The sequence below is a fragment of the Pezoporus flaviventris genome, unplaced genomic scaffold, assembly GCF_033815535.1.
Source record: "Pezoporus flaviventris isolate CSIRO_AGI_PZ_B2104156 unplaced genomic scaffold, CSIRO_AGI_Pfla_v1 ptg000013l, whole genome shotgun sequence".
Taxonomy (NCBI): domain Eukaryota; kingdom Metazoa; phylum Chordata; class Aves; order Psittaciformes; family Psittacidae; genus Pezoporus; species Pezoporus flaviventris.
The window spans coordinates 3,412,756-3,440,727 of record NW_026892561.1 but is presented as its reverse complement, the minus strand read 5'-3'; the positions used below and the strand labels follow the sequence as shown (position 1 = coordinate 3,440,727).

Sequence of the window (27,972 nt, the reverse complement as noted above, 5' to 3'; positions counted from 1 at the left end):
CACTGGTATCACACGTGGCTGCAGGGCAAAATGCTGATTTTATTTTAATATTTTATGGTAAGGGAGAACATTCAGAGTTGATGTGTAAGCTTTGATGTCCTTGATGGAAGTAACATCAGTCAAAGAAGATGCGGGCAAGAAAATAAGCTGAGGTATTTCACCAGATGAAGAACTCTGTACTTCTGAGACAGCCGGAACCTCTGAGTCTCCTTCATGTTTTCCATATCCAACCACCTGGAACACAGTTACCAAAAAGAAATTCTACTCTAAGCTTCTGTAAGTCGGATCTCACTCAGTGTTCATCTGCCCTGACAATTAAATACAGACACTTAAATGCAATTTGAATAATAATTAGAAATGTCAAAAATAGGAGCAGTAATGCAGACAGCCACAGCAAAAATTACGTGACAGTGCTCTTCTGCCCCATCCTTCTCTGAGGTTATCAAAGGTTGGTGTTCCAGGAGCTGACTAATACTCACATGTACACTGAGCACTTTCTTCTTGCTGCTTCTATGAGCTTGGAACCAAGTCACCAGGTTGGATTGTGTAACAGACTTCAGAGCTTCAATCTGCAACCCACAGGGACAGGGTTTAAGTAACACAGCAGTGATCCAAGTAATTTCAAACACAAAAATGGTTTCTCTACAAACTCTAGCCCATTAGATAAAGAAGCCTTTTTGAAATGGATGTAGTTTTAAAATCAGTTTCTCAGCAATAGCATAAATCCCCCCATTTAAAACTAGCACAAAGCAACGTTTCTGTTCCATTTGGCATCACTTTACACCAACCTCACGTGCAAGCCTGTCAAAGAGATACTGCTGTGTCACAACTTCATTCCAGTTCCTGTCTACTTCTTCTCCGAGATGGGAGTCTTCACATTCTTTAAGATTTATCAAAGCTGTAACCTACATTTGAAAAAGACAAAACAATTTGTTAGGGACCGTTTAAAACTCTTAATTTACCATCACACTGAAGTTGAAACCCAAACTGTAAGTGGCCAGAGACGAAACGTTTAGAGAATGATGGCAGAATGGAATAAGAGGCAGGATCTAAGTCAGAAAACCTCAGAAACAGACCAGAGAGATGTAACCAAATCCTCCCTTTCAGATGTCACAGTTCAAGGAAGAGTATTTCAAGATCAAGTTTTACCTGGGTGTTAAAAGCATCTTCAGTTAAATGCTTGATTTTCTCTTCAAAGCAAGCAAGAAACTCCTCAATTTTCTTGTCAACCAATTCAGAACTAAAAGAGAGTTAAACAATTAAATCAGGCAGGAAAAAGAAAACACCAGTACTGAAGGGTAAAGGAGTAGAACAGCCCCCAGATGACAAGGGACCTGAACGTTTCCTCTGCAGTCCTCAGCCCTACACATAAATTGGATTAAGGCAGAAAGAAAAATGACGTGTACTGGACTGTGAGGTTTCTGACACATGAAAATCTTCACAGGTGACACACATCTCAGTAATGGAACCCAAACTGTAGAAGTGAAACTCTCACTAGCACGAGGAAAAATCGTACTAGGAAGAAGTTCTTCCCTGTGAGAGTGGTGAGGCACTGGCACAGGGTGCCCACAGAAGCTGTGGCTGCCCCATCCCTGGCAGTGTTCAAGGCCAGGTTGGACAGGGCTTGGAGCAAGCTGCTCTAGTGGAAGGTGTCCCTGCCTGTGGCAGGGGGTTGGAACTGGATGAGCCTTAAGGTCCTTTCCAACCAAAACCAGTCTGGGATTCTGTGATTGCCTGTGGAGCACTTACTTATATTTAGTTGCCTGGGTGGCTACTGTGATGGAGAAGCCAAGAATCCCAGAAGTATTCCTGCAGGTAGGGTAGACATAGTAGCTAAAAACAACAAAGGGAAACAGTAAAGTCATTTCACAGCACAATTGAGTTTTCATTTATAAGACATGCTGCAAGTTAAAATAGTGTTGGTACTTCAGAAAGAAAAATCTCAGCTATAAATTTCCAACGGTCTTAATTCCTTTCTTCCTGCATCGCTGCACTGCAGCGTTTCCTCATGTTTATGAACTCCTTGTCTTGGCACAGAATTTGTGTTCCCACAACAAATTCACACGGTGACAGACCTATAGCTGTGAAAAGCTTGTTTCAGTTTCCAAGGTAGAAGGGGGCCTCTGAGGGAGGCTGCTATGCACCACAGAGCCGCTGTGAAAACAGCCCCAGGGAACAGGGACTTGATTTAGGAAGTGGAAGGAACAACTTTGTGCTGAGTAATTCTGAGTTAACACACTGGTGATAGATAAAATACTTAGAGGACTCAACAGCAACTTGGCTGCAGCCTGTATCAGTTGGTACTCTTGGTTTTGATGTGTTTATGTTAGTTCCCATTACTGTAATTCAGGAATTAGCCACTGCGCAGGAAGTGTTTCCGGAGTAAAACTGCTAAGGAACAGCAACAGTAGGAGTGCAGGAGGTGTCATCCACAGTGAACTCACCCAAGGGTCTGCTTGGTCCTCAGGAAGTCAAAGCAAGGCTCTTCCATGTGCATCTGGAACAGAGCACACACATGTTACAGTGGAAGCAGCGCTCCTCTGCAGCCACCCTCCGGCTCTGCACAGACCCATGATCGCAGTGTGTGAAGGCAGCTGCAGTGCTGCCTTTCCAGCTACACCCACTGAATAAAGGGGGCTCAGTCTCCCAGGTCAGGAGCTAAGGGAGCAGTGTTCACACTGTCCCTCACTGCAGCAGGTTGGGGATCTAAGTTAAACCAAGGTTAACTGAAGTAAGCAATAGGTATATGCTGCCCTCTTCGTACCATTTAGCCCCCGGGCCTTATCTTAGCTCCAAGTGCTGGTTTTGGGGAAGGCACTTTGATGAGTTAGGAGACACAAACACTAACTTACCACAATCAGCTCCATAAGGGTATATTCCCTTAGGCTTCTGGCACCTGACTAGAAAGAAAACAAAGAACTTCGGGTCATTTCATGGAGTTCAATGCTGTAGGTTAGACCAAGGTGAAGGTTGTGGCACACACCTCAGCCCGGACTGCAGCACCAAATTACAGTTCACGGCAGGGACAGATGGAAAGTTCCTGTTTTCAATGAAGGCCTCAATGTGGCCCTCAGAAGAGAGGGAAGGGGCTCAGCCCAGAACCATGAGCTCAGTAGTGAGGACACAGGAGATCACCAAGGCACAAACCCATCTATCTACAAGCACTAGCACAGGCATTGGAGAACCCCGCACATTGTGAGAGCTCACCTGGGTTTAAGTGAAGTTTCAGCACACTCTGTCCAGAGACCATAACTGTGGCTTAAGTACAGCTATATGAGCATCAGCAGCTACCAGAGGGAAGAGGCCAGTACCCACCAAGCTAACACATACCTGGTAATAGACTGTCACTTCTGAGTTGGCATCTCCTTTGTTGAGAGTTTTCACCTTACAGAGCAGATGTGTACTTGGCAAATCCACCACCCGGAACTGAACAGGGCAGGGATGGACCAGGGGAGTGAACTGCAGCTTTCTGAAGGGAGCACAAACAGCAAAGCTTCAAACACCACTCACATCTCAGCCAAAACCAACACAACACCCAGGCATTTACACATTTGGTCTGACTTTGTTTTCCCCTTCCCCAAACCAAACCAATGCCCACTGAAACTGCCACGATGAACAGTCACCTCCCACAAGAACCTATAGTCAGGAGGGAAGAAGGGAACTTCTGCATCACTCCCATCCTGACCCCTTCCTCCAGAAAAGCATCTGAACTTGATTATAGTTTCCACACAATGAGTCAAGAGATACTCACTGAACAACGTAATTCAGAAAATCATTTGCTTCCTAGGAGAGAAAACATAAGTTTTATTTAGAAGAGAGTTACTACCCCAGTTCATAACCACACCCCCCAGAGCATCACTTCAGAAGGTGACCTCCCAGGCAAAGACCAGCTGAGCTGTCACACCAGCCACATCCCTGCCCCCTTGACACCTCTGCACCACGCTGCAAAACAAAACAGTCTGCAGGCAGCTTCTTGCACTGTAACTTCTCCAGAAGGAGAAGCAGAAGCCAGAGACATAGCATCAGCCATTGCAACAGTGAAAGGTGGGCACAGGAGGAGGTAAGGCTCCTCTCTTGTGCATCAAGTTGGAGTTCTGGGAAAGAGACTTAGGTTTAAGTGGAAGAAATGGAAGGAAGTATAAGGAACACTAAAACTAAAACACACCCTAAAATTGATGTAGGAGTTAGATCTGCACAAGCCACCCTGTGAAAGGAGCTTAGTTCACACAGAGGCTGCAGCAGCAAAAGCATTTTGAATGGCAATTCTTAGCAAATCAAGTTTGGATTCCTAGGCCTCCTCCTGTCCCACAGCTGACATGACAAGAACCTGACCTCCCAAAGGACACTGGCATGTACATTGGCATGCTTTCTCTATGAGGCTTTAAGCAGTTTAAAGACAAACACCACCAGGTAAGACAAACTTCTCAGCACAAATCGTAACTGCAGGTGGTTTAACTCCCATGCCACACACAGGCACTCAGTGCCATTGCATACATGGAGCTAAGCCCCATGACAACCCTGTTTTAAAAGCCTGACAGGACAATGTCAGGGTGGCATTCTTTGATGAATATTGCAGGCGTTTGAAAGGACTGAGGATGACTGGAAATCAAATGTCCAGGAGAAACGTACTTCGAGGGAAGCTCCTCCTGTGGTACCACTGTGGATGTTTCTCAGTATCAAATAAATCAGTACACCAAATACTATCACAACTGGTGGCAACAGGGGAAACAGGTTACAGGCAGGTTTCTACCACATTCTTTCCTCTCTGCAGTTCAAATCCAAACTCCTGGAAACTTCTGTTCAAACCAGCAACTATGGTCTCCCCAGTGGCTTATCCAGATGAGCACTCGTGAGGTGTTAGAGGTGAAGCTGCCCTGTCCCAGCAAAGCTCCAGATTGCCAGTACCGAGGAGGCAGTCAGGGAAATGTTGGAGTTGGTGGCAGCTGTGTTAAAGCACAGCTTAAGGACAAGCATGTGTGTCAGCTGCTGAAGCTGTACTTACTCTGCTCGTGAAGTTCCCTTGTACAAGACCCTCTGCGAAGAGCTGTGATTTGAAAGCCTTAACAAAGGATGAGAGAGACTCAATGGAAAGGCCATTCATCAGCGTCTGGTATTTGTCTATCATGGACCACCTCCCATGTTCCAATATGAGGAGACGCACATCCCTGCAGTGCAAGAAGGAAAACACCACCACAGGCTGTCAAGAGCTGTTCAGTGTAAGAGATGCCATTTCTGACTCAGGATTGTACTGGAGACAGGGAGTGCTGCTGTGGGCTGACTCTGCCCTCCCTCAGCACCTGCTGTTGGCTACAGGTCACTTCAGCAGTGACCTAGATGTCCAGTCTGACCTGCATATTCAATCTGCTGGTTTCAGAGCCGCTTGAGCTCCCTAAGCTCTCCTACAGCACAGTGATTTCCAAGCTCTTCAGTCAACCTCAACACTTGCTCTGCAACCACTTCTCACCCTCCCCCAGAACTCACTTGGCCAGAGTCTCAGGTTTGATGAGGATGTTGAAGTACGTTTTCTTCAGCTGCTCTGTTATCATTTCAAACACTGCTGGAGTAAAGCTGAAGTCAGACAAGTAATCAATGATGAGCTGAAAGAGAAGCTGTAAAGAAAACAGTTCTAAGTACTTTTTTAAGAACCAGTTATAACCTATTATTATATAATAATACTAACCAATTATAACCTTAAACCTATATAATCATTTTTAAGAATCATTATTCCTTGATCAACACAAGACACACAATGTTACTGAAGCACATTCCTCACTTCTGGTAGATGTTCTTCACTAAACAATTCTATATCAAATCACAGTCAGCTTCAAAAGGACAGGATATTTAGAAAGTGAATGAATTAAGCTCAATGTCCCAAATCAATAGTTTCCACATTCTACTGAAACAAACCTAGCCCCTAAGTCCAACACTTCTGTATTAGATATTCCAGTTTTCCCTTTTCCAGCTGGCACAATGGCATTACCACAGAGCAACATTCACAACTTAAGGAATATTCAGACATATTTGCATCTCTGGCTTTTTCTGTTGAAGCTCACATTAATAAGCCTGAGATGATTGACAGTCTTGTTAAAGCTCCAGCCAAGCTCTTGGAATGGAAGTCCAAGGAAGTTGGGCAGTTTTCTCTTCTCTGTGCTTTACATCCCTTACAGAGAATGGGATCCCCCAGTGCTCAGAAGGGAAGCTCTTACCAACCTGACAGAGAACAACTGCACCCACAGGGACATGTGCAGAAGCTGCACCTCTGAAGTCAAATTCTAGACAAAACCTGTCTCCTAAGCAAAACCTATTTTCCAACATAATCCTCCAGGCAGCGTGCAAATAGCTTTATCTTACAGCTGAAGAGCCTCTTTAACACCCTGTATGGATATGGGAGACTTGTGGCTCTTTTTACAGGGAAGGCTGTTGAAGTCTTTATCAGTTATTACTTAAAGGCAGGTTTCTCTTGAGTCAGTCTAAGGTCAGTAATTTGAGCTTGTGAAAGTGAATACACCTTTATAGATGGCAGCACATGAAAAAAGCATTTGCAGTGTTAACCTGTATTTGAGCAGAGACACACATTTTCCAGTTTTAAATAACCCATCTGAACATTCAACCAGGCTCCAGCTGCCAGGAGAAACAGCACAACCCCTGGGAAGCAGCATGCTCAACAGTGTTTAGAAGATCAGCAGTACTTACAGGTAGTTTGTGATTGAAACCCTTCACTTGAATGACTAAGCCGTGCTCTCCAGCTACAAGCTTGTATTCCAGCTGGGCGACGTCTGCTTCATAAGCTGGCTCCCCAAGGTTGTGGGAAAGGATGTTTACAAAGGTATCAAACAAAACTATGCTGCATGGAGGAAAGGGCAGAGGGTTAAAAACAAAGAAAGAGATGGAATAGGATGAAGCTAAAAATTAAGCTCAATGACTCTGATGGTTGATGGAGCACAAGAAGTTCTCCAGAAGAATATATTTGAGTAAAATGAGACTCAAAATGAGTTTTCCACAAATGCAGAACTACAGAATGCAAGTTTCCCTTTGTCCAAAGCACACAACATTTGGCCATTCAACTATTCTTTGCAATAAATAAGATTCCAGCTTCATGTGACTGAAGACTTCAAGATAGGGATGCACACTGTAACATGCCAATGCTCAAAATATGGAATAATGACACAAAAAGAGATAATTATGCTTTGTGTAAAGGAATGGAGGATGGATGGGCTCAGTTATGCTGAAGAGTTGAGTAATGAAATGATTACTTATCTATCAAGATAAACCAAAATAAGCTACAGCAAATCAGACTCCCCGCTGTGGAAACTGCAGTCTGCTCTCAGGTTTTTGTTACTGCCTGGATTCCCATTCAAAGCTCGATCTAACAAAGCCCTGATGAAACCAGGTTTACAAAGGCTTTCCCATTACATCAGTTGGGCAGGTCTCAGCAGGCTTGTGACAAAACCTGTTACAAACGGCGATGCCAGCCCAAGACCAGCACACACGCAGCATGTGCAGAGCTGCAGTCTGGAAGTCTTTCTAACCAACAGTTGGTTTCTAAATGCTGCTGATAGTCTCTTCACCTGCTCCTATAGGCTCCCAAGTAGCTGGTTCAGGACATGACTGCAGACTGCTCTTTTCATCGCAGACTCCTCTAAGCACTCCCTTCTGGAATGCTGCTGTTGGTACATTATTTTTCCCAAACTTGAACTGGGGAATACCACACCAAGAAACTCCAGTGCATCTGCATGCTACAGTAACGACCTGCTGAGAGCCACCCTCACTGAGCTACAGGTAAAAAAAGGGATGTGTGAGAACATGAGAAAAAGAAGACTTATTCTATTCCAGGTTAAACTTAACCTCTCTTCATGGTTTTTCACCAACTACGGTAATATAGTTAAGCATAAATAATACAATCCTCACTTCTCTGCAGACTGCTGTATCAATGGAGAGATCAGATGGAATTGAACATAACCTGGGGGGAAAAAAAGAAAAATGAGTAATTGCATAAAAAAAAATGAGTTTTCTAAAGTCAAATATAGTTCCACCAGGTTGTACTTTGGTCACAATTTGAGTCTAATGAAAATGGTCATTCAGCTATAAGAATATATATTTTGGCTTATATTAAGTCCTCATCAAATGCCTTCTCTTTTTCCCTCCAAATTCTTCCCTTCAAAATACTAAATATTAGCACACACAAAGCTGTGCTTTGCAGAATATTAACTCGCTTGGTGTGACCTATAGAGACAACAAAACTCCACTAAACATCTCTTCAACAGATACTAAAAACTGGGACATTCTGATTGAAAGCAGCAATATATTTTACACATTTGTCTTAGACCCAGATGGTATTTTTCTCCTTCTGTAGAAGAGACTATACCCTCCTCTAACTGATGTGTTCCTTTGTTCTCAAGCCCTTGTCTCAGTATATGCCCATAGTCAGACATTCAGAAGTCAGTATATTTCAGTGATTCCACTTTCCAACCTGAGGTATCAGGAGCGTTTCTTCACTGCAAGGTAGTTTACCTGCTTCTCTTTCATTGTAGCTAATATACATATCAAAGGGACCATGGAGGAGCTGACAGTTAAAACACTGAGCTTAAGTGAACACTATCACAGATAATTTGCCTTCAGATAAATTCCAGCTTGTAAAGAACATGACTTCCTACTCTTCTGAAAGCCCTTAAGGTGTTTACCTTTTGGGATTTTGAATTTATCATCCTTCTTGTACCAGAGACAGCCTTGTTGTGTGCTTAGTGTTTTGACAGGGTATTCAGTCTCAGGGCAGTCAGCAACTTTCAAAGCAAAGTCAGTGGCTAACAAAGGAAAACCAAACCAAACCCATCGGTTAGTGCGTTTCACAGACACAGACAGGCTGCATACATGAAGGTATTCAAAATTATCAACATTATTTTATCCAGCTTGCTACATTACACACAATAATGCTTTCCTGCACCCAAAGAACATTTCTTTTTCAGCTCCACACCAGAAGAGCGGCTCAGAAGCCACACAGAAACGGTGATGTTGTGTCCCATAGGGGTTACGAGTTACGGGTTTATTGTCATTTGGTTTTGGCAGCAAAGCCAGATGGTATTTAGATGCTTTCAAACCCATCAAGATTAGGTGAATAAAATTGCTCCTCTAAGCCTGGAGCTCTGCATTACCTCTCACTGACTGTGTGAGGCTGCTGTGTTACAGCTCTATGACCTGTAAATTTACACCTTCGAAAAACGCAGCTCAAGCTTATAAATAACAGAAATTGAATAAAATTCAGGTGAACAGAGCTCTCTTTTTTTAATTTTCAAAACCAGGCCTATGTTCAGAAGGAAATTAAACTGTTTGAAACCACAGCAAACTCTCAGATTATTGGGGTGCGATTTCACTGATGCTGAGGTGCCTTACCTATGTACTTGTTTTCTTCTGGAAGGTGCAAATCCTGATTTAACTCAAAGTCACTGTCCCATAAATCACTCCAGCACTTGTCAATATCTATTAAAAAAAAACAAACCAACATAAGATGCACTTAGTTCAAGCTATCCTATTTCCTAGGCCAGTCAGCTCATCCCTTAGCTAGCCCCACGACTATTTGCAGTATAATAGGAGGTTCTTAATGTCACCCTGTTCATCATGACTCTCTAAATCCGTTCCTACAAACTCCCCTGGAGCAGGACTGAAGTAGTCCTATTAAGAAGTAAATCGAGCTTGCCTGCATCATTAATCAGCTACCAACACACCCTGCCCTTCAGCGTTTGTGTTCTTTTCCCTTTTCAGGACCTGAATGGCAGCCAAGGGGAGGGCTCTCCTGGGATCCCTGCCTCCTGAAACAATCACAAACTAGGGAGTGGGAATCAGCTGATAGCAAACAAAGAAGAGCAAAGTTATTGAGCAGGAAAGAGTACTTGACTAATGATGAGGTGAGTAAAGTACTGAGGATTCATTTCCCTACTTCTGTGTGGTTGTATTTTATGTTGTCACCCTTTTAGTATCTAACATACAAATGAGATGTTCTCCAAGCTTCTCCTGCTGTTTTACCTTCCACACTGTATTGCGTTCCAAACCACCTCTCTTTTAGGTGACACTGGCCTTCATTGGCAGCAGACAGCAAAATGAGGTTGGCTCTCTGGGGACTGAGCTGGTTAAGGGCATCAGCAATGATCTACAAGTTCAAGACAATACTTCAGGTCAAACGCAACTCTGGCTCTGCCTGACCCACCAAAGACTTCTCAGTCTGAACACAGGAAGAACAAGACAGAACAAGCTTACAAAAAAGCCTGCATTTCCTTTCTTAATACAAGTGTTTCATTAATACAAAACCTGTGCCTGGATTATGGCTAATTATAAATGCCTGTAAGTGCCTATATTATACCGTATGTCCATATTCTCCTTACATCAAAACATGTAATCAAGAGTTCAAAGAATACTTACCTCAGGCTTGTATTCAAACAAGAGCTGCTCTCCTGTCAGAAAATCCTCCTTCTGAAACAACTGCATGTTCTCACAAACGCTTTCCACATAGTCCACTGGATCTGTCTGTAAGCACGTAAAGCAAGCTGTTTTTCACATCATCAGAAAACTAAGAATATCCATTTTGTGTTCTGAGAAGAGCTTGACGGGTCAGGTACATTGAGCATGAGTTTCATGCTGTGCTTGTTATAGCATTTAGCTTCAATTATTACGCTAAATATATTCCATAACCATATCTAATGCTTGGGACTTCTCTGAGAGTCCTGAAATACCAGACATCACCTTTGTAGAAAGCTTGAGCATGCAGTTAACAGTCACTGAGCCTCCTAGGTTAAACACCCAGTAGAAAGCCTTCATTGTCTTCAAGGAACACAAGCAAAGTCCTGCAGTTAAAGATTTAAAGTGATCTGGAGCCTGGAAAGAGCGAGGCAAAAAACTGCTGCTGCTGCTGCTGCATGAGTATCTCTGATTCTGCTCCTTTGCTAAGTTCTCTGCCATGACATACAGTATAAAGAGGAAGAAATTCTCCTATTCAGACATAGAAGTATAGACTGCCTTTTAACAGTGTAAGGCTGTGCAGTGGAAAGCTCTTTGCTGAGCACTTCTGGGCTTTTTTGAACCAGGCAGCATCATACTATGAAGATTCTGGTCCAGACACAGCCCACAGTTCATCTGAAAAGAGGCAAGTTTGACACGAATGTCTTGTAAAGGCAGTGGAAAACATGACTATGAATTTCTTAAGATGCTGTACACCTGAAGAAACATTAAACCTCTCTTGGGACACAACTGCTTATCACAAAACCGTGCCTCTGTGACTGTTATTCTTTAGGATAGCCATGTACCAGCTCCTTCCATCAACCAGAAGAGCGAGGTGCTCAAGATGTCCTTGGGATGCACAACCCTGTCACAAAAGCACATACATATCTCTGTTCCTTGCTTTGAGTTAAATCCCTGCACTGTCAGTAACTTCTTAATGATCACCCTAAAAAGGCAAGACTCTTAATAGTAGGTATTTCCCTAGTGTAAGCTTGGGTGTTTTCTGTTCCCACCTGCTTGATACTGGGAAGTACACAGTCCATTAGAGCAGGAACAGTTTGGGGAATGTAAAATTCTAGTGGGGAGTACTAAAAAGAAGGCCAATAAGAACTTGTCAGGACTAAATAGCTTCACTTGGATGAAAAAGTAGACAACCTCTGTTGGCAATGATTAAAGACAGAATCGAAGGCCAGGTCGGACAGAGCCTTGGGTGACATGGTCTAGTGTGAGGTGTCCCTGCCCGTGGCAGGCAGGTTGGAACTGGTTGATCTTAAGGTCCTTTCCGACCCTAACCCATTCTATGATGAAACAGTATGTAGGGCAACAGACATTTATTCCTGTTATATCCATTATACTAAATAGCCATTCTTCACAGATTTTTAAGTGCTCTTTTATCTGTCACTAGGGGTTACTGGCAGCAGCCCTTGCTGTATCACTTGCAAACACCACTTCTGCTATTCAAAGGCCACCCAAGACACTCAAAATCCTTCATATGCTATTTTGAAGGCAGAGCTGCAGATGCAAGGATTTGCTGAAAATGACATTTCTAACACCTGATGCTCCAGCAGACTGGAGGGTCTTAAGAGTGTCTGAAAATACTTGGAGTATCAGGAAAGGAAAATCCTCCACTTCCACTATTTCCCATTCTTGCTCAATGTAGTGAGACTAAGAAAGTGAAGTGAGAGTAAGAACGAAGCGTGGCTTCTGGAATTATGTACATTGTGTTCTCTTCTTTTTCTTCACCTCTAATAAAAACAAGTAAGATTCAGTAAGCCAAGGAAGATGTCACAAAACCACATTTAACTGTGTAAGGTTGTAACAGCAGGCAAGGGGGTCAATTAGCACCCTAACCTTCATGAGGCCAGGCCACCAGCAAGCCACCCCTTTCACACAACACTGCTTTTCTATTCCCAGAAATCAACAGTGCCAAAACAGCTTAAAACCCCCAGTGAAATTAGGCAAAAATACGTTTCTCTGTCTACAGTACAAATTCTTTCAGCAAATTCCAGCTTCATCTATTGCTGGTCAATAGAACTCTGAAATGTGTTTCAAAATGAAAAAGAAATCCTGTGTGTGGTTTACCTATATCAACACAAAACAGTGGGTGAATACCTGTTCCTGGTAGTGAAATTCATTAGCTTCAATCTTCTGTATTTCTTCCCAAATTCTGTAAAGGAAGGAGGAAAGAATAAAAGCTGATTTCCCTCTATTATTCCACAACATTTACTGAGAATGTGGTAAAAAACCAGTCTTCTAGGAAAGGCATCAAGGGTGAGTTCAGTGACTCATTGAGGCATAAGACAGAGAAGCCAGTATTACACGCACTGTGCTTCCACCCAAAAGGGCATTTCTCAATTGGCAGAAAGGTCTGCAATTTTCTGAAGAGGAAGAGACTTTACTACAAAGATTGGCTCAATGAATTCATTTAAATAAACCCCAAACTGCACCCAACATCTACACTAGTTCAGGTTGATTCAAGTTACAAAACAGACCACCATAAATCAAACTAAAAGCACCAAGAAACATGCATACACCTTTAGCAAATTCATTTTTAACTTAAATTGATACATTTCCCATGCAGACAAGCTTCACACAAACAAGCTTTACTATTGACTCACTGCTCATGCTCTAGGAACTCCATAAAGTGCAAACACTACAAATAAAAGGCTAATGGAAAAGGACAATTTCACAAGTATCTGATGTAGCGGCAAACACTTGCCTTTTATCTGGTCCTCTTTTCTGCAGCATCTTCACATACTGAAATACAACATGAGCCACCTGCAGGCAGAAAGGAATAGATGCATTTTTCCAGACATGAGGAAAACAGTAAGAAACTCCAGTTGCAGTAACCCATACCTCATAGAAGTGCTTGTAACCTTCATCAGTTAAAGTCACAGAGATGCTGAAGATGGAGTAAGTGGCATTCTGTTCAAACCCTGTCTCAGCATTTCCTCCATATAATGCAAGAGCCCAAAACCTATGCAAGAGTTAAAAGTACTTATTAGTTACCCATTTCAGCTTTATTTGAGCTTAGTTACAATTAGCATATCATAGCTTTACTTCAATGGCTTTTGATCCATTTACAGTTTATATGAAGCTTTTCTAACACAGAGATATGAAACTCAGGATACCAAATTTAAGACAAACAGTGAAAAAGCAAAGTTACCTTTTGGGGATCTCTGAAAGATCAGTCACAGCTACTGCTGATCCATGGACCACAGGCCAAAACCAACTTATTTCTTACTTGGGTCTATCATCAATTTAAATAACTTTGCTAGGAAACACTGATGTAAAAAGGCAGACTCGGCCTGCTTTTATATATGGTGAGAAAGTATTTATACACAAAATCGATAACAAAGTATTTAATATGTATGCTTCAAAAGATACCTACTTTTTCCTAAGGAAAGAAAGAACACTGCCTTTGCCTTCATGTCCCACTAACCAGGAAATATAATGAAGAGGCTTCACCCTAAAAGAAAAGGTGAAGGAGATTAAATGCCAGGAGGTAACACATTTCACAGGAGGAACTCAAATCACCAGACAAATGATTTAAATACACACTGTCTGTTTCTTCATGGCAAGTTTTGCATTTTCAGTCAGCGTTAGGATAACAAGGTAAAAATGTGGGAGCTCAGAACATAATGGCTAATCTGAGTCAGTGGGGAATGATGCTCAATCAGCTGTGTACCAATACCACTCAGTTTATAAAAGGAGCCATACATATATCAGTTTAATTCATTTAAAACATGCTCCCCTAGATGAACCAAAGTATCTGTAACACACACAAATGAGATTCTTTGGTTTGTTGTGAAAGTCAGTGAATTATTCATAACAAACATGGTAAAAGTAAAGAGCAGCACCACCGTACCTGTAATACTGTGCCTGTGGAGGGAGTGCCCAAGTGATACTCAGTAAATGAACTTTCTTGATTGGAACAACTGAACACAAATAGATTTATTGAACATAAATATACGTGATTAGACATAGGTAAGAAACTTTATATAATGCTGAAATAATGGTTATAAGTTATTCAGAACCACAAAGCATTATTCTGCAAAGTATCCAGATCACCCAGAGAAAACTATGAAGCAGTATTAAAAGCATTGAAACAAATCTGAGTTACTCACCTCTGTAAAGCTTGTGAAATTCTGGTGTGTCGAAAGGCTGAGACAGGTGACCAAAGCTGGGCTTGGGTAAACCACTTGAAAGCAAAATTAGAGTGTGGCGTTACTGGCAAGGATTCACGGTTACACTGAGGTAATCACAAGAGCATCCCTAGCTCTGATGTGACAGAGACAGTGCACCAGACAACCAGAAAATGGCCCTTCACAAAGAGCTCAGGATCCAAAGTGGATGCAACCTGACATTCACTTACTCTCTGCCCACACAAGGGAGTAGTTACCCAAGACTTAGGTACCACATCAACTCCTCCCTGTCCTTCTGTTCAGGGCAATAACAATAAAAAGCTTGCTTTCATAGCTGTGTTGGCCCTGCATTCACAGAATCCTGATGAATTTCCTTGTGGGGAAGAAGCAGCAAGGAGGAGGGGGGTCAGGAGAGACAAACACGTGTCTGAATGGCATTAGACTTTCACAAGCCCATTTCCATGCACCGCAGAAAATGAAAGAGGAAATAAAATGCTTTTTGAGGTAGTGAAGTTCTTGCAGAGCCCCCTTTTAGACAGCACGTGGGAGTGAGTTATTGAGAAGCCACCGGAAGGATGACATGTAAACTCAAGAGATGGTGTTAACTTGTTTTGCTGCTAATTAATTTTGACATGAAGCCAAGAAAAGCAACATAAAAGGATCATCTAGGATTGAAAGACTTATCATATAAATCAAGGTATCGGCACATATGAAGCAAACACTACTGCAAATTAGCACTGTACAGCTTGCAGGCTAAGTAACTGTTAAGCAGACACAGAGTCTGCCTGAAACAGTTAATGCCACTCATTCCCAAAGCTGCCTTTTTCCCCCCTGGATAAGGATGTTAATTAACAAATGTTCATTTCCTAAGTTTCTCCAGTAAGGGATTTATAAAAACAAACCCAAACCCATCATTTTAAGATAGACAATTTTGGGTTTTTAATGGCTTTATTCATCAAAAGAATCTTACTTATTTGGGATCTCCGAGAAGATTTCTGTCACCCACTTTTCCAGTGTATCCAGTGTTTCTAATAAGGAGAGAAAAAACAGAAAGGCAGAAATGCAATTTCCTGGAGATCCAAGACAAATCCTTTAACTTATCTCACCAGCTGAGTTATTTTAAAGAGGCTGCAATTCACTAGATCTTAAAACTGCAGAGCTCTACATTCTAAGCTTCGGCTTGATTTTAGCCAATTCTTGCTATTCACTGAGCTGTGTCTTCTGTCATAGCTCTTGTTTTGTACATAGTGCTGAAATCTCAGGCTGATGCAACTGGGATTTGAAGTCCAGTAGTATCTGGTGTGACTGAAAAGGAATCACTGACTTACGGATCTACAAAATCACCAGTACTTGCTGGTCTCATTCCATCACTCTGTGTTCAGAATATACACGTTTTCACACCCAAATGCAACGCTTAGAAAGCCTTCTTCCCATTCTCTTTTCTAAAGTAAATGTGTCAAGAACGAGAAGTTGAGGGGTTTTTCACTGACTTATTAGTAATGGCTTAAACCAGTGTTCTGAATTCCCAAAGTGATGCTGTGTACACTAAACAACAACAAAAAAGGTGGGATGGGGTGGCAGGAGGATTCATGGTTTCTGTTGTTTCAACAGAGATAGAAATACAAAGTTGGCCTGGCAGACTATCAGTTACCAGGATTTTCTTCCCCATCCCAGAAGAAACATTTCAATCCATCACTCCATAAATGACTATTCAAGAGGCATTCAGTGCCCTAAGTAGTTTACAGTCTAGACAGAAGACAAAAGCACAGAGGAATTACCACCTCCGTTATTATCCACCACCATTTTACAGATGGGAACTACAACCAGTTTTCACTTTCAACAAAACCCCTCACTCGGATACACACAGCTACTTATTTTCAGCACAGGTCTCTACTACATGCTTAACTTCTAAGAAATGCCTTATTCTCAGCAGAAACAACCCATAGGTCTGAAGTTATTTGCTGAAATGAGACTTGGTGCCATGTGCATAGAATTTGTCAGCCTACGAGGAAGAACAAAGTCTTCAGACTTCCTAGAGAAATGTGGCTTATTTTAAGACCTCTTCTAAAAGAGACCCAAACAGAACAAGACAATCAGGAGCCCCAGTTGCAGTCTCCCCATCGTTTTCTCTGGAGGGTCACTGTTGATGGCAGAGAAACCAGCAGCACTAAGTCGTTTAAATGGTCTGATTCTACAGTCCTACAAGAATCTTTTTCAAACACACCTTTGAGACTTTACCTTCTGTGTTAATCTGGAACCTATTCAACAGTTTCAGTGAAAAGTTTCTCCAGAAGTGGCAGGATGACAACAAAGCAGCACAATTGCTCAAGTCTTGTTTAATTTGGAAACCAGGCTAAAATCTACATATAAATACCTCCTGCAGGACTGGACAATCCACTAAAACAGCTTGGGCTACAGCTGAACTCCCACCAAAAGCACTACACCACCAGCAGCAATAAGACTTTTTAAGGAACAACTGACGTTACCTTTAGATTGGACAACTAAAGTCATGTATTGAGCAGAGTAATGGCGCTGCCAGAAGTCCCTCAGTCTGGCGTAGGTATCAATATTATTCATTTTAGGCTCGTGTTTGAGGGTATCTGCATTACCTGTGAAGAGTAAAAGGTGGTCAGTTATCCAGACATATTGAGAACCTCTTTTCCTCCCCTAGTACTCAGTCTAATCATGGTAAACACATTAAATATACCTAACAGAAATCTGGAGTTAAAGGAATGTTAAATTTATTATCTTCCCATTTCTAGTTCCTACTATAAGGGTAGTTGATATTTCTGTGACAAGGACATACAGAGTCCTCCTGCATCATCAGACCACCCATGCTGTGTTCTGCACAGCTCACTGTGTGTCACCGGTTATTCTCTCACCAATGGAACTTGCAGAACAGGGGAGAGGAAAGAGAGGAAAAATACAATGTTCAGAATAAGTTGTTACAGAGCTTTACAAAATCTACCTACCTTTCAAAGCTGACTAACTCTCTTACACATCAGACTGCAATCTACACGCTCACAAGTGCCATGAGGACAAAGGAGCTGGACTCCCTATTGTACAGGAAAGGAAGAACAAATTTCCCTTCTGCTCCATTCCTATGGCTGTTAAGGTTTACTTCTGCAAGTCCAGTGATGAATTATTTACTTTGAAAAGCCTCCTTAGGCACAAATCCAGAAATACCTTCTTTTTCCAAGAAACCTTAACAGCAAAAAAACAAGCTTAAGCAAAACAGAGATGACTCAGACAGCACCACCTTTACATTAACAGGAAGTTACACGATTATACGCCTAGGGCGACCTAGCCTCAACCTCAGCAAAAAGCAGTACCAGAGTGAAAAGTATCTTAAGAAGCAGACAGCTGCTTTTATTCCCAAACTTTACTGTAAAATGAGTAATTGGTCTGATATTTCTGAGCAAAGCTAGCATTTGCTGTGATAAGATAGCTCATGTCAGTGCAGTAACCACCTTCTAGGGCTTAAAAGGTCTAAGTATTGTCACTTTATAACATACATACAGAACTTACCCCAGAAAAATTTCTTCATAGGATGTCCAGGCCTGGCAAGACTCCCAAATAACATCTCCTTTCTGTTTGCATCAGAGGGTCTTGCTAGCTGATACTCTGTTAGAGAAATTGCATTGGGATGTGTCAAAATTTGAGGTCATGTTTCCTCAGAACAAAGCAAAAACCCCAACTGATCTGAAAAGAAGACACCACACAAACGCAGCCTGGAATTTGTTTTCATGTATGATGAGGTAATGAAATAGGATAAGAAATAGGATTTGCAGTAGTAGGTCAAAAGGAAAAACGTAGCTCATTGCTGAGAAGAAAGGGATAAGGAGGGGAAGCATGTAAAGCCCCAACCTGTCCTGTCTGAATGCTTTCAATCTGCTAAATCTAGTGGCAACACAAGGCCTTCAACGTTCTACAGGGTCAAGCCCTGCAAAGAACAGAGACAGAACAATTACAAACCTGCTTCTCCCATGTATCGCACAGAACAACTTCTAGCTTAACAATGAAGTAAGAAACTGAAAGCTGAGCAAGACAGTTCCCAAACATGCAGTTTTACAATCAGTTTAATCTAAATGTGGGATTCTGCCAAAATGAGGAATTCACCCCTTAAACTGCATTTTCTTGTTCCTGTTTTTGGTGGTGATAAGAAACACTACTAATGTACACTAACTCTTTTGGCTGGGCTATTCTGCAGCCAGTTCATCAAGCTGACAGCATCTACTTGGCAGGGCATTACTACAGTGGCAGTACAGTACTGTGGAAGGAGTGGATCTGCATGATGAAGGCAGTGCAAGTGAAGGCGTAAACTGGCCTAAACTGTTGAACCACACCTTAACTCAAAGACAGGCCCTTGTCTATACTGACACTTACCTAAATTCAAAGACTGAATTGCCCACGACCACTTGGAATCAATATTTGACCCATTTGGTATATCTGCCAAGAACAAGTATTTTCTAAAACAGTGCAGTTTTACAGGCAATCTGGAGGTATCCATTACATATTCAGAGAATCAAGGGAACAGCCCACTCACTTCTATGCCTGGTTCACTTTCCTTTTGTGAAGCAACTTCGCAGTTAAGGAGTTAGAATAAGGAGTGTCATGGTTTAAGGCCAGCTGGCAACTCAGAACCACACAGCCACTGACTCACTTCCTTATAGCTCACCTCAACTTATAGTATTAACTCCACATAGGACTGGAGAGAGCAGTGGGGTTATGTTGTTCACTGAGGAGCATCCCACATGCTCAGGTAATTGGCCAACCAGTTACTGCCAAACCACTTAAAATTACTAACCTCTAACTCAAGAAATGAGAGGGTAAGCTCTGGCAGTGATGGCACTACATTCAGTCCTTCTCCTGTAACAGCCATTGATATCCTTGAAACTTCAACTGAAGAGTTTAATGTCTCTATGAAATTAGGTGAACTTGACTGAAGTGCTCAGAAGGGTAGTCCAAAATGGAAACCAATAACCAGTGTTGTGAAATAGATTTTATTTCTTTAAGAAGGTGGGTAACCACACAGAGCAAGTCATTGCTACTTACCACTGTCTACAGCCTCCACTTCTCGGTCTATTGCATCCCTGATCATTAGCGGGTGAATAAAGAATTGTGCCCACCTATGAAACAGAAAACTTCATGTACTTTTCTTTAGTGTCTATTAAGCTACGGCTAAAAACCAGCAATCAACCCCAGCATCTACTGGTTTAGTTTATAAAGCTGCTTGTCTCACTATAAATTACATTATTCTTGACTATATCATCTTAAGGAAAGAGAAAAGCCAGTTTTGTGATACCATCAAAAAAGCAAAGGGAAGGCCCTCCCTGCTCCATAGAGTGGGAACGAATTGGTTGGATACAGCAGGATATGACACTAATGGGTGCAGGATTATCTGCCTTTACATCCTAAGAATGATCATACTCAATCAGACAAGTGACCCGTCTAAGTCTGGTTCCTGGCTCTAACAGGGACCAGTATCAAATGCTTCAGAGGAAATCCTTGGTTGTTCATTAGGAAAAGTTTCTTCCTAACACCAAGCAACAGGCTGTTGATTGATGTCCCGAAACGTAAGTTTTTATATCCATTACAACTTTAGCACCTACTATAAAAGTCAGAGTTGTCATTCAGCTACATCTCCTCTCCTGTACCCACAGAGAGCAGAGCAATAGAAAGGGACAGATCAGCAGTGAACGACGACTCTGCAGGAGGCTGCCAGAGAACCTGGTATTTCAGTTTTATTTGTTGAGGTTTTTAAGGATGCACTGAACTGGTTGAAGCTAAAGGTAATACACTGCTGACAGAGTTCTACAGCTACATAACCCCTTAAGTTAAGTGATGTATTTCAACTTCTTTAGATCCACTAGTGCTTGAATAAGCTGAAATCATCAGCAGCAGCCATTTATCTTCTTTGCATGAGATGCTCTTCTACAGAATTCCTAATTTCAGTGTTTCCCATCCAGTAAGTGATCTGTTGTGACAGATTGCAATTGTATTTATGGCTCTTTCACACTTCCAAACATTTAAAAAAGCTGAACTGCTCTGCAAATAAAAGCTGAATGTGGCCAAATGGAGTAAAATTTAGGCAATGCTTCATAAACATGTGCCAACACTTGTTCTTGGTGTCATCACAGGAATATATTTGATCAAAGGGAGTTAGCAGTCGAGTCTACTCTCCTCCCGAGATATTTTACAGCACTGAGAATACTCAGTTGCCGTTCACCCATGAGTGATTTTGTCTCACTGAAGGAAAACATGCATCCCACAGCACAAAAGAGCAAGTTAAACACTTTCAGGCAAAAGATACATTCTTCACTGAACAACCTGGGTTGGGTTAAAGGGTATCCTTTTGAGGCACACATTGTATCATAACTTCCCAGGCTGCCCTCCCAGCAACCCTGAGGGATCAGATTTGGAACCAAAAAGAGATATAGGAAAGAACACTAAGTCTATCAGGACAGATATTTCAAAGGATGAGTCACTGGGATTCTGGGAGCACTTCCCCTCTGAACACTTGTCACATTGCATAAGATTTCTCCCATCATCAATGCTACTAGCTTAAGGGTGTTAAAAAGATCAAAATGCTGCATTCAGCCTGGAAAAGAGAAGGCTCAGGGGATGTCTTAAAGCAGCCTTCCAGTACTTAAAGGGCACCTATAAGAAAGCTGAAGAGGGTTTCTTTACAAGGGTAGGTAGTGACAGGACAATAGGCAACGGCTTTAAACTGATTTAGATCTAGATTTAGATTAGATATTAGTAAGAAGCTCTTCCCTGTGAGGGTGCTGAGGCACTGGCACAGGGTGCCCAGAGAAGCTGTGGCTGCCCCATCCCTGGCAGTGTTCAAGGCCAGATTGGACGGGGCTTGGAGCACCCTGCTCTAGTGGAAGGTGTCCCTGCCCATGGCACGGGGCTGGAAATGGATGAGCTTTAAGGTCCCTTCCAACCCAAACAAGTTGGGGATTCTGTGATTAAGACTTACACACATATCCTACATAATCCTACACCAGCACTATTTCAAAGAAGCAGGAATATACCCAAAGGAAAACAGTATTTCCTTATATTCAATAATCACTATTGTAGGGCAGGTACCTATGCAAGTTCAGCAACAGCCTTAATCATCCTGAAATGAAGAAGGGGACAGCTCCGCCCAAGCTCCCGAGGCACATACAAACATTCATTAACTCCTAATCACCACTTGTATGACGTTACCTATCGAGTGCTTCTTTGAAGTACTTCCTCTGCACATCAAACAGGAAGACTGTCCGCTCGCAGTCAGTCGAAGCATTGCCACTGCCCCCATGTTTCTTCAGAAATGCATCAAACCCATTCTCATCTGGGTACTTCAAACTGCCCATAAAAACCACTGGAACAAAAACCAGCAAACTTTACAAGATGACATTAACCCGATATTCCTAATGGCAGCTGTAGCAACCCCTCCTCAGCATGACCACTAAATAACAACTCTGTAATCTGTCTTTAGCAGAAGGCCCAATCAGACTGGAAATAACAGAGGCTTGCTTGGCCTCAGACAAGAGAAGTATTTTGAGATGCATCTGATCAGAAACTTCATGTAGTTTCTGTTCCTGTGTTACTAATTCATCATCCTTTACTAAAGAGTAAAGGTCTGTAGATCCAACCTAGTTTATAAAGCCATAGGTAACACGCTTCCCCCCACATTTAGTGAATAAGAATGTTAATACATATTAATGCATAGCCTGCCAAAGGGCGAGACATCTTCGCCTGTATTACAAGTTCCTTACTAAGTCAGTGTATTTATAAAATCACAAATGTATTTAACTAACGAAAATAAATTCTGAGGTAGCTGAAATAGAAAATGATACTAAAATACTACAGAAATTTAGAGCTACATAAAACTTATATTGCATTGAAGCTGAAGAAGGTGAAATAGGAGCAGATACGTACTATGTTCCAGGAAGTGTGCTAACCCAGGCAGATCTTCGGGATCAGAGAAGCTGCCAACAGCAATACAGAGGGCTGCTGCAGACTAGAGAAAATACAACACTCCCAGTAAAAGCTGCTTCAAGAAACACTTCAGGAAAACAACAGAAGTATAAGATAAATCAATCAGGACAGGCACAATAAAAAGGAGGTTTAGTCTGAATGCTTAATGACAAGGTTTCAAACCACAGGAAAGCTTACTATGTATTTTTTCACCCTACAGCTTTGAGTACATACCTGCTTTTCTGTACAGCCTCTCTTTCTCGTCTCTTCCTTTTCAGCCAGCTCCTCTAATTCGCTGTCATCAGCATCATTGAAATCCTCATTTTCTCCATCATCGTCCTCACTGTCCTCGCCCTCATCACAGTCCTCATCATCATACCCTTCTCTTCCATCTTCGATCTCAGCTCCAGAGTCATCGTCTTCGTCACCTTCCTCTTCAGATTCATCATCGTCATCTTCCTCCTCCGAAGATGAAGCAGCTGTGGCAGCATCCAAGCAATTCAAATCCGAAATCAAAAGTGCAGATAAGCCATTCTGCAGTTTGATATACCTGAAAGAATAATTATTTGCTATTAATATGCTTATTGCCCAAATCTGAATTTTCAGAATTGCAAAAATCTCTGTATTGCCCATAAGAGTTCTGTGCTCCTTAATTGAGGTTCCCTAATGAAAACCTAATGGTAGCTTTGAAGCTGAGCAGTGTAAAAGCACAAAGGAAAAACAGTCTTTGCTATTCAATGGGTAGGAGAATAAGAAAGAAGCAGTTCAAGGTAGCAGCAGAAGCCCTTCTCTCCCCGGGACACGGATTTGGGCTTTTATTTCACTTCCTGTGCAATATTTCAGTACTATCACTCAGAGAAAACTTCATGCTCTCAGAATCAGCAGACCCAAACTTCAATAGCCTGTTACGCTGTCAGGCTCTTGGCAGAATAAAGATCTTAAGTCTTTTCCACTAAATAGGCCCCAGAGACTCCATGTTATTTGATTTATCAATGCTTTCTACGAAATGGGGTCCACAGACACACTAGATGTGTTAGAAAGGAAAGATTTCCTCTGCAGGCTTAATAGAGTAAGTCACAGCAGGCTGCTTGGGCTACTATCAAGAAGCAGCATACAGAGAGTTCTCAGTGTATGCACGTAGAATCTTTTATACAAGTGTGTGCATGCATAGATATTAAAAACCCCACAGGCCCTGTGTCCAGCCCCAGCCTACAACATGTCACACTGAGGACTGCATGCACCAGTGCTCTGCACTGCAAGAACTCTCAGCACTGTTTTCCACCAGATCTGGCACAGTCAGTCCTGATTTGACAGATTAGCCCGAGCACCCCTCTGGGAGCTTGCACCAGATGCAGAAAGGAAGGAACACTGGATCCAGAAAGCACTTGATCCAGCCTAAGAACTGGTGTGATGCAGACAGGTGGTAACTGATCCAGCAAAAAGAAAACTGCTTGTATGAAACAAACCCATGGTCACATCCCACCTTCCAGAAAAATCTGAGCTACAGAGCATAGAACCGCAAAACAGTTTGGGTTGGAAGGGACCTTTAAAGGGCACCTAGCCCACCTCCCAACTTTATACCAGGTCACAACCCTGCAATGTGGCCGCTGCTGTAATTATGTAGCAGAAGCTACAAAGCGATCTCCAGCTCAAGTTACATGGCAAGTACCCAAAAGAACAAGGAAAACACTTTTATGTGTTTTCCAGCTCCCTGGTTCCCACAGTTTCTCACAAGAAATTTCTCATGTGCTTCACTGTGCAATGTCTGTGTTTGCCATCAATAAAAGGAGGTGTTATTATCAATATTCCCACTTAAAATATGAAGCGAGTGTAAGGTTTGCTTTCTACTAGAGCTGCTATGGCTCTGCAAACCAGCCTGGAAACTAGTTACTCGGAGTACTTCTCTCCCAGCTGAATTTCATACGGATGTATTTGGAGGAGAGGGATAAAGAAGGCATCGTGACAAGAGAAGCAGTTCTGAGACAAAACCCACACTTCTTAAACTATCAAGTCTATGAAAAAAAAGCTAAAGAACAAATGTTTAATAGTTGTGTGAAGTTTGTGAACTGTGACCTCTCATGCAGTGGGAATTGGTAGCACTTTCTCAGGGCCGGGGTCTCACAACCATTCACACACCCGTTTTGCTTGCTGCAGGACTGCTGAGCAGTACAGCTTTGCTCCAATCAAAAGCACAAGTGCATTTTTGCTTGTTCAAACTACAGCATGTAGTGTGTAACTCGGATGTGCAACGACTAACTGCAGGAGGTATAGAAAGTACTAGAGCCATGTTAACATCTGGGTGCAAAGGTATTCATCCGCAGATGCTGAAAGCCCGTTTGCATCATGTATGTATGTCACATTATGCAACTGTGGCACTTCTGAACGCACAGAGGTCTTAAAAACAGACAGACTGTACAGTTGGGCATTTCAGCCACTGGGTAGCTGAGAGCAAGAGCCCCAGACAATGACAAATCAGCATTCTACAGCATGTCCTCCAGCACAACAATTATCTTCTTCACCTTGGCACACAACTTTCTACTTCAGGTTGTCATGGCTATAAATGAAATAGCAATCAATAGTCATGGAGAGCAGGGAACAGAACAGTGCTGTTCTTCCAGAAGAAGAAGAATTTGCCATAAAGCTCTTCAGCCAGGTGTATCCAGTAGCTCCTGTTGATCCTTTCCCCATGCCTCTATTAAACTAATGGAGCTGGTGACACTCATTTCACATTACTCATCTTCAGGCTGTGGGTACTAGGCTAGCAAGCACCCAGCAGCAAGGCAACAACTGAACTAAGCCACTGTTGAAGGTTATAAGGTTTCACTTCAGGACAATCTAGAACAGTTTAGGTCATACTGAGCAGAGGCACCAACTGACATAGGTGTTCTTTACTTTTTCCATGTTTCAGTCCAATGGAAAAGGTCAAGTGTAATCAATACATAAGTATCAACCAGTATGCAAAATACAGGACAAAATCTGCCATAATGTAATGTAGAAACAGAAACAAGCATAGTCCTATTGCTCTTTTGAAGGACTATACAGACATCAGTACAAATAAGACTTAAATATAAAATAAATTCCAAATTCTTAAAAATACTGTTTAAACATCCTGGATACATTTAAAGCAGGATTGTTCTCACCCAAAGTTTTTTCTTATATCAATGATAATTCTTTAGCAGTTAAATAATAAATATTGAAATACACATGAAAGCACTTAGAGAAGTGTTTTCATTTTCCAAATCACCCAAAACAAGCAAATGCAGGCCCATGAAATTTCATATATGGATGAATTTAAATAAAGCACACATTTTGGTAGGGATAACTCCCCACTCATGGCTCTAATGAACAAAATCAACCTTTATTACTACATAACTTTAATCCCAACAAACTCACTTTTGAAAATAGCATTCTAGATCCCCTGGCAGAGCTCTTTTGGTTTTATGATCACTGTATTTGAGAAGATAAAATATAACATTTCCCACTATATTAAGATTGATGTCACCAGATGGGCACATTGAGCTCACTGTGACTGGTCTGCAGTCACTGATGCACGAACAGAGGAGAAAGGGTATATGAATCATTAAAGCAACTGCCATTACATTTACTTCGGAGGTCTGGAGTACAGCTCGCAGACACAGGGATGCTTTACTTTCAGCCATACTGAAGGTCTCCTTCCTAAGGGTAACGTCTGTGTCTGTGGTGTGCAAGGCTCCCTTCCTGCACATGGAAATCAGCCTGAAAAGATGCGACACTTCAGTTCCAACTGAAAACAATCTGCCAAGAACAGACAGTAGGCAGAAATCTTCTGGAGGATTTTGGTATTGATTTACCTTATGCTATAAGCAAACATGCTCTCCAACCCTCTTCCTCCAGAGGAGGTTCTTGAGCCTCCAAATAGATAGCCAGTGACAGTTTTCCATGGGTTTCCCCAAGTTTCCTCACTGTGCTGCTTCAGGCAGTAAAGGCAGAAGTTTCCTAATGTAACAGCATCTGTAACTCTGAACTGTGCAGAAAAACACGGCTCCTGCAATGATGCATGAGTAAGAATGGCAGAGGAGAGTCAGGCAGAGACCCAGAGAAAGCAGCAAGGAAATAGGGCAAGAAGAGAGAGACCATGTTTCTCCCCAAGCCAATTGGCACAGTCCTGTTCACACAGGGAATTTCACTGCCAACCAATGCCACTGCAAACCCAAAATTCAGTTCCAGGCTGCGGCAGATTCTCCACTGGCTGCACAGATCAGACATCATGAAAAGTAAAGATAAGCATTTCTAACAGGGGCTGAACACCCTTCTGCTAGCAGAAAGAAGTTATAACAGCATCTCTTCAAGAATGACTGCCTTACAGCACCCAAACAGCTCAACCTTCACTGGTGTTCTCAGCAGTCTCACTTTTAAGGCCACAGAGGCTGAGGAAGGTGATCTTCATTGGGACTTCAAAGGGTATTACTCAGAAATATACAAATGAAAACACAAGCAGCAGCACACAAGTAATTCTGTCTCAGCGCACAGACACGTTTGCGTTAAAACTTGGGGAGCTCGTCTAAAACGGGAAGAGTAACAGAAGTTGGTACCTGCTCTGTAATACTCCAGCTGCATTTCATGCTTCAGCTTAACGCTTTTGGAACGGAGCTGCCTGGACAAGGGCTACAAGGTAACACCTCGGTGTTGCTGTCCGACCACACAGCACCACAGGAGGGCTTTGGACAGGCACGGATCTTCCGTGTCCACGCAAGCCCCGCTACCGTACGCACCCAGTCAGCCACCTTCAGCGGGAACACACCGGTGACCCCCAGCCCCGTTCTCCACGGAGAGGCCCCTTACGCCCCTGCTCAAAAGAAGCCTGACTCCAAGCACGGGAGGCTGCAGCCATGCGGGAGCCCCGCATCGCCTCCTCCCGCCGGCCGGGGCCGGTTTTCGGCTCTCAGGCCCCGGCCCATTCCGGACACCAAGCCGGGGGCTGCCTCAGCGGCTCCTCCTCCCCACAACCCACGTTAAACCTTCCCGGGCCCATGGCCCCTAAGGAGAAGGGGAAAGCCCGGCGCCGCCGGCCCTACCGGTACTGCTTGGGGTCGCTGGGGGACTTGACGATGTCGGAATCGCCGAGGTTAGTGCCGGGACCGACATCCCCTCGGGCCTCCTCTTCCCCGAGAGGCGAGCGGCCTCTGGCGTCGCGGCTGCCCTCCCCGGCCTGCTGCCCCACCGCCAGCTCCGGGCAGCTGTAGTTGGATGTAGTCTTGTTCCTACCGGGCATGGCGGCGGCGGCGGCGGCGGGCGCGCAGCACCACAGCGGCTGGGCAACGGCACGCACCGGCCGGCCGCCCCCCGCCACTGCCGCTCGGCCCCTCCGTGCCAAGGCGGACACGAGAATGCGCAT

The 27,972-nt window shown here is 42.9% G+C and overlaps 1 protein-coding gene across 1 annotated transcript; it reads right to left on the bottom strand.

The window, feature by feature from the left end:
- Positions 1 to 19: 19 nt before the first annotated feature.
- Positions 20 to 27,972, bottom strand: NRDC (nardilysin convertase). The gene is made up of 31 exons (XM_061451272.1): positions 27,653 to 27,972; positions 22,833 to 23,148; positions 22,560 to 22,641; positions 21,846 to 21,999; positions 19,686 to 19,759; positions 18,159 to 18,254; positions 17,117 to 17,239; positions 15,601 to 15,658; positions 14,613 to 14,686; positions 14,354 to 14,423; positions 13,877 to 13,954; positions 13,342 to 13,462; positions 13,205 to 13,263; positions 12,598 to 12,652; positions 10,411 to 10,515; positions 10,018 to 10,141; positions 9,388 to 9,474; positions 8,682 to 8,801; positions 7,909 to 7,960; positions 6,694 to 6,844; positions 5,482 to 5,609; positions 5,003 to 5,165; positions 3,752 to 3,783; positions 3,331 to 3,469; positions 2,853 to 2,900; positions 2,445 to 2,497; positions 1,750 to 1,833; positions 1,150 to 1,240; positions 789 to 905; positions 480 to 569; positions 20 to 234 (listed from the first exon to the last, which is right to left on the bottom strand). The coding sequence occupies exons 1-31, from the start codon at positions 27,970 to 27,972 to the stop codon at positions 40 to 42; spliced, it is 3,459 nt and encodes a 1,152-aa protein (XP_061307256.1). The 3' UTR covers positions 20 to 39.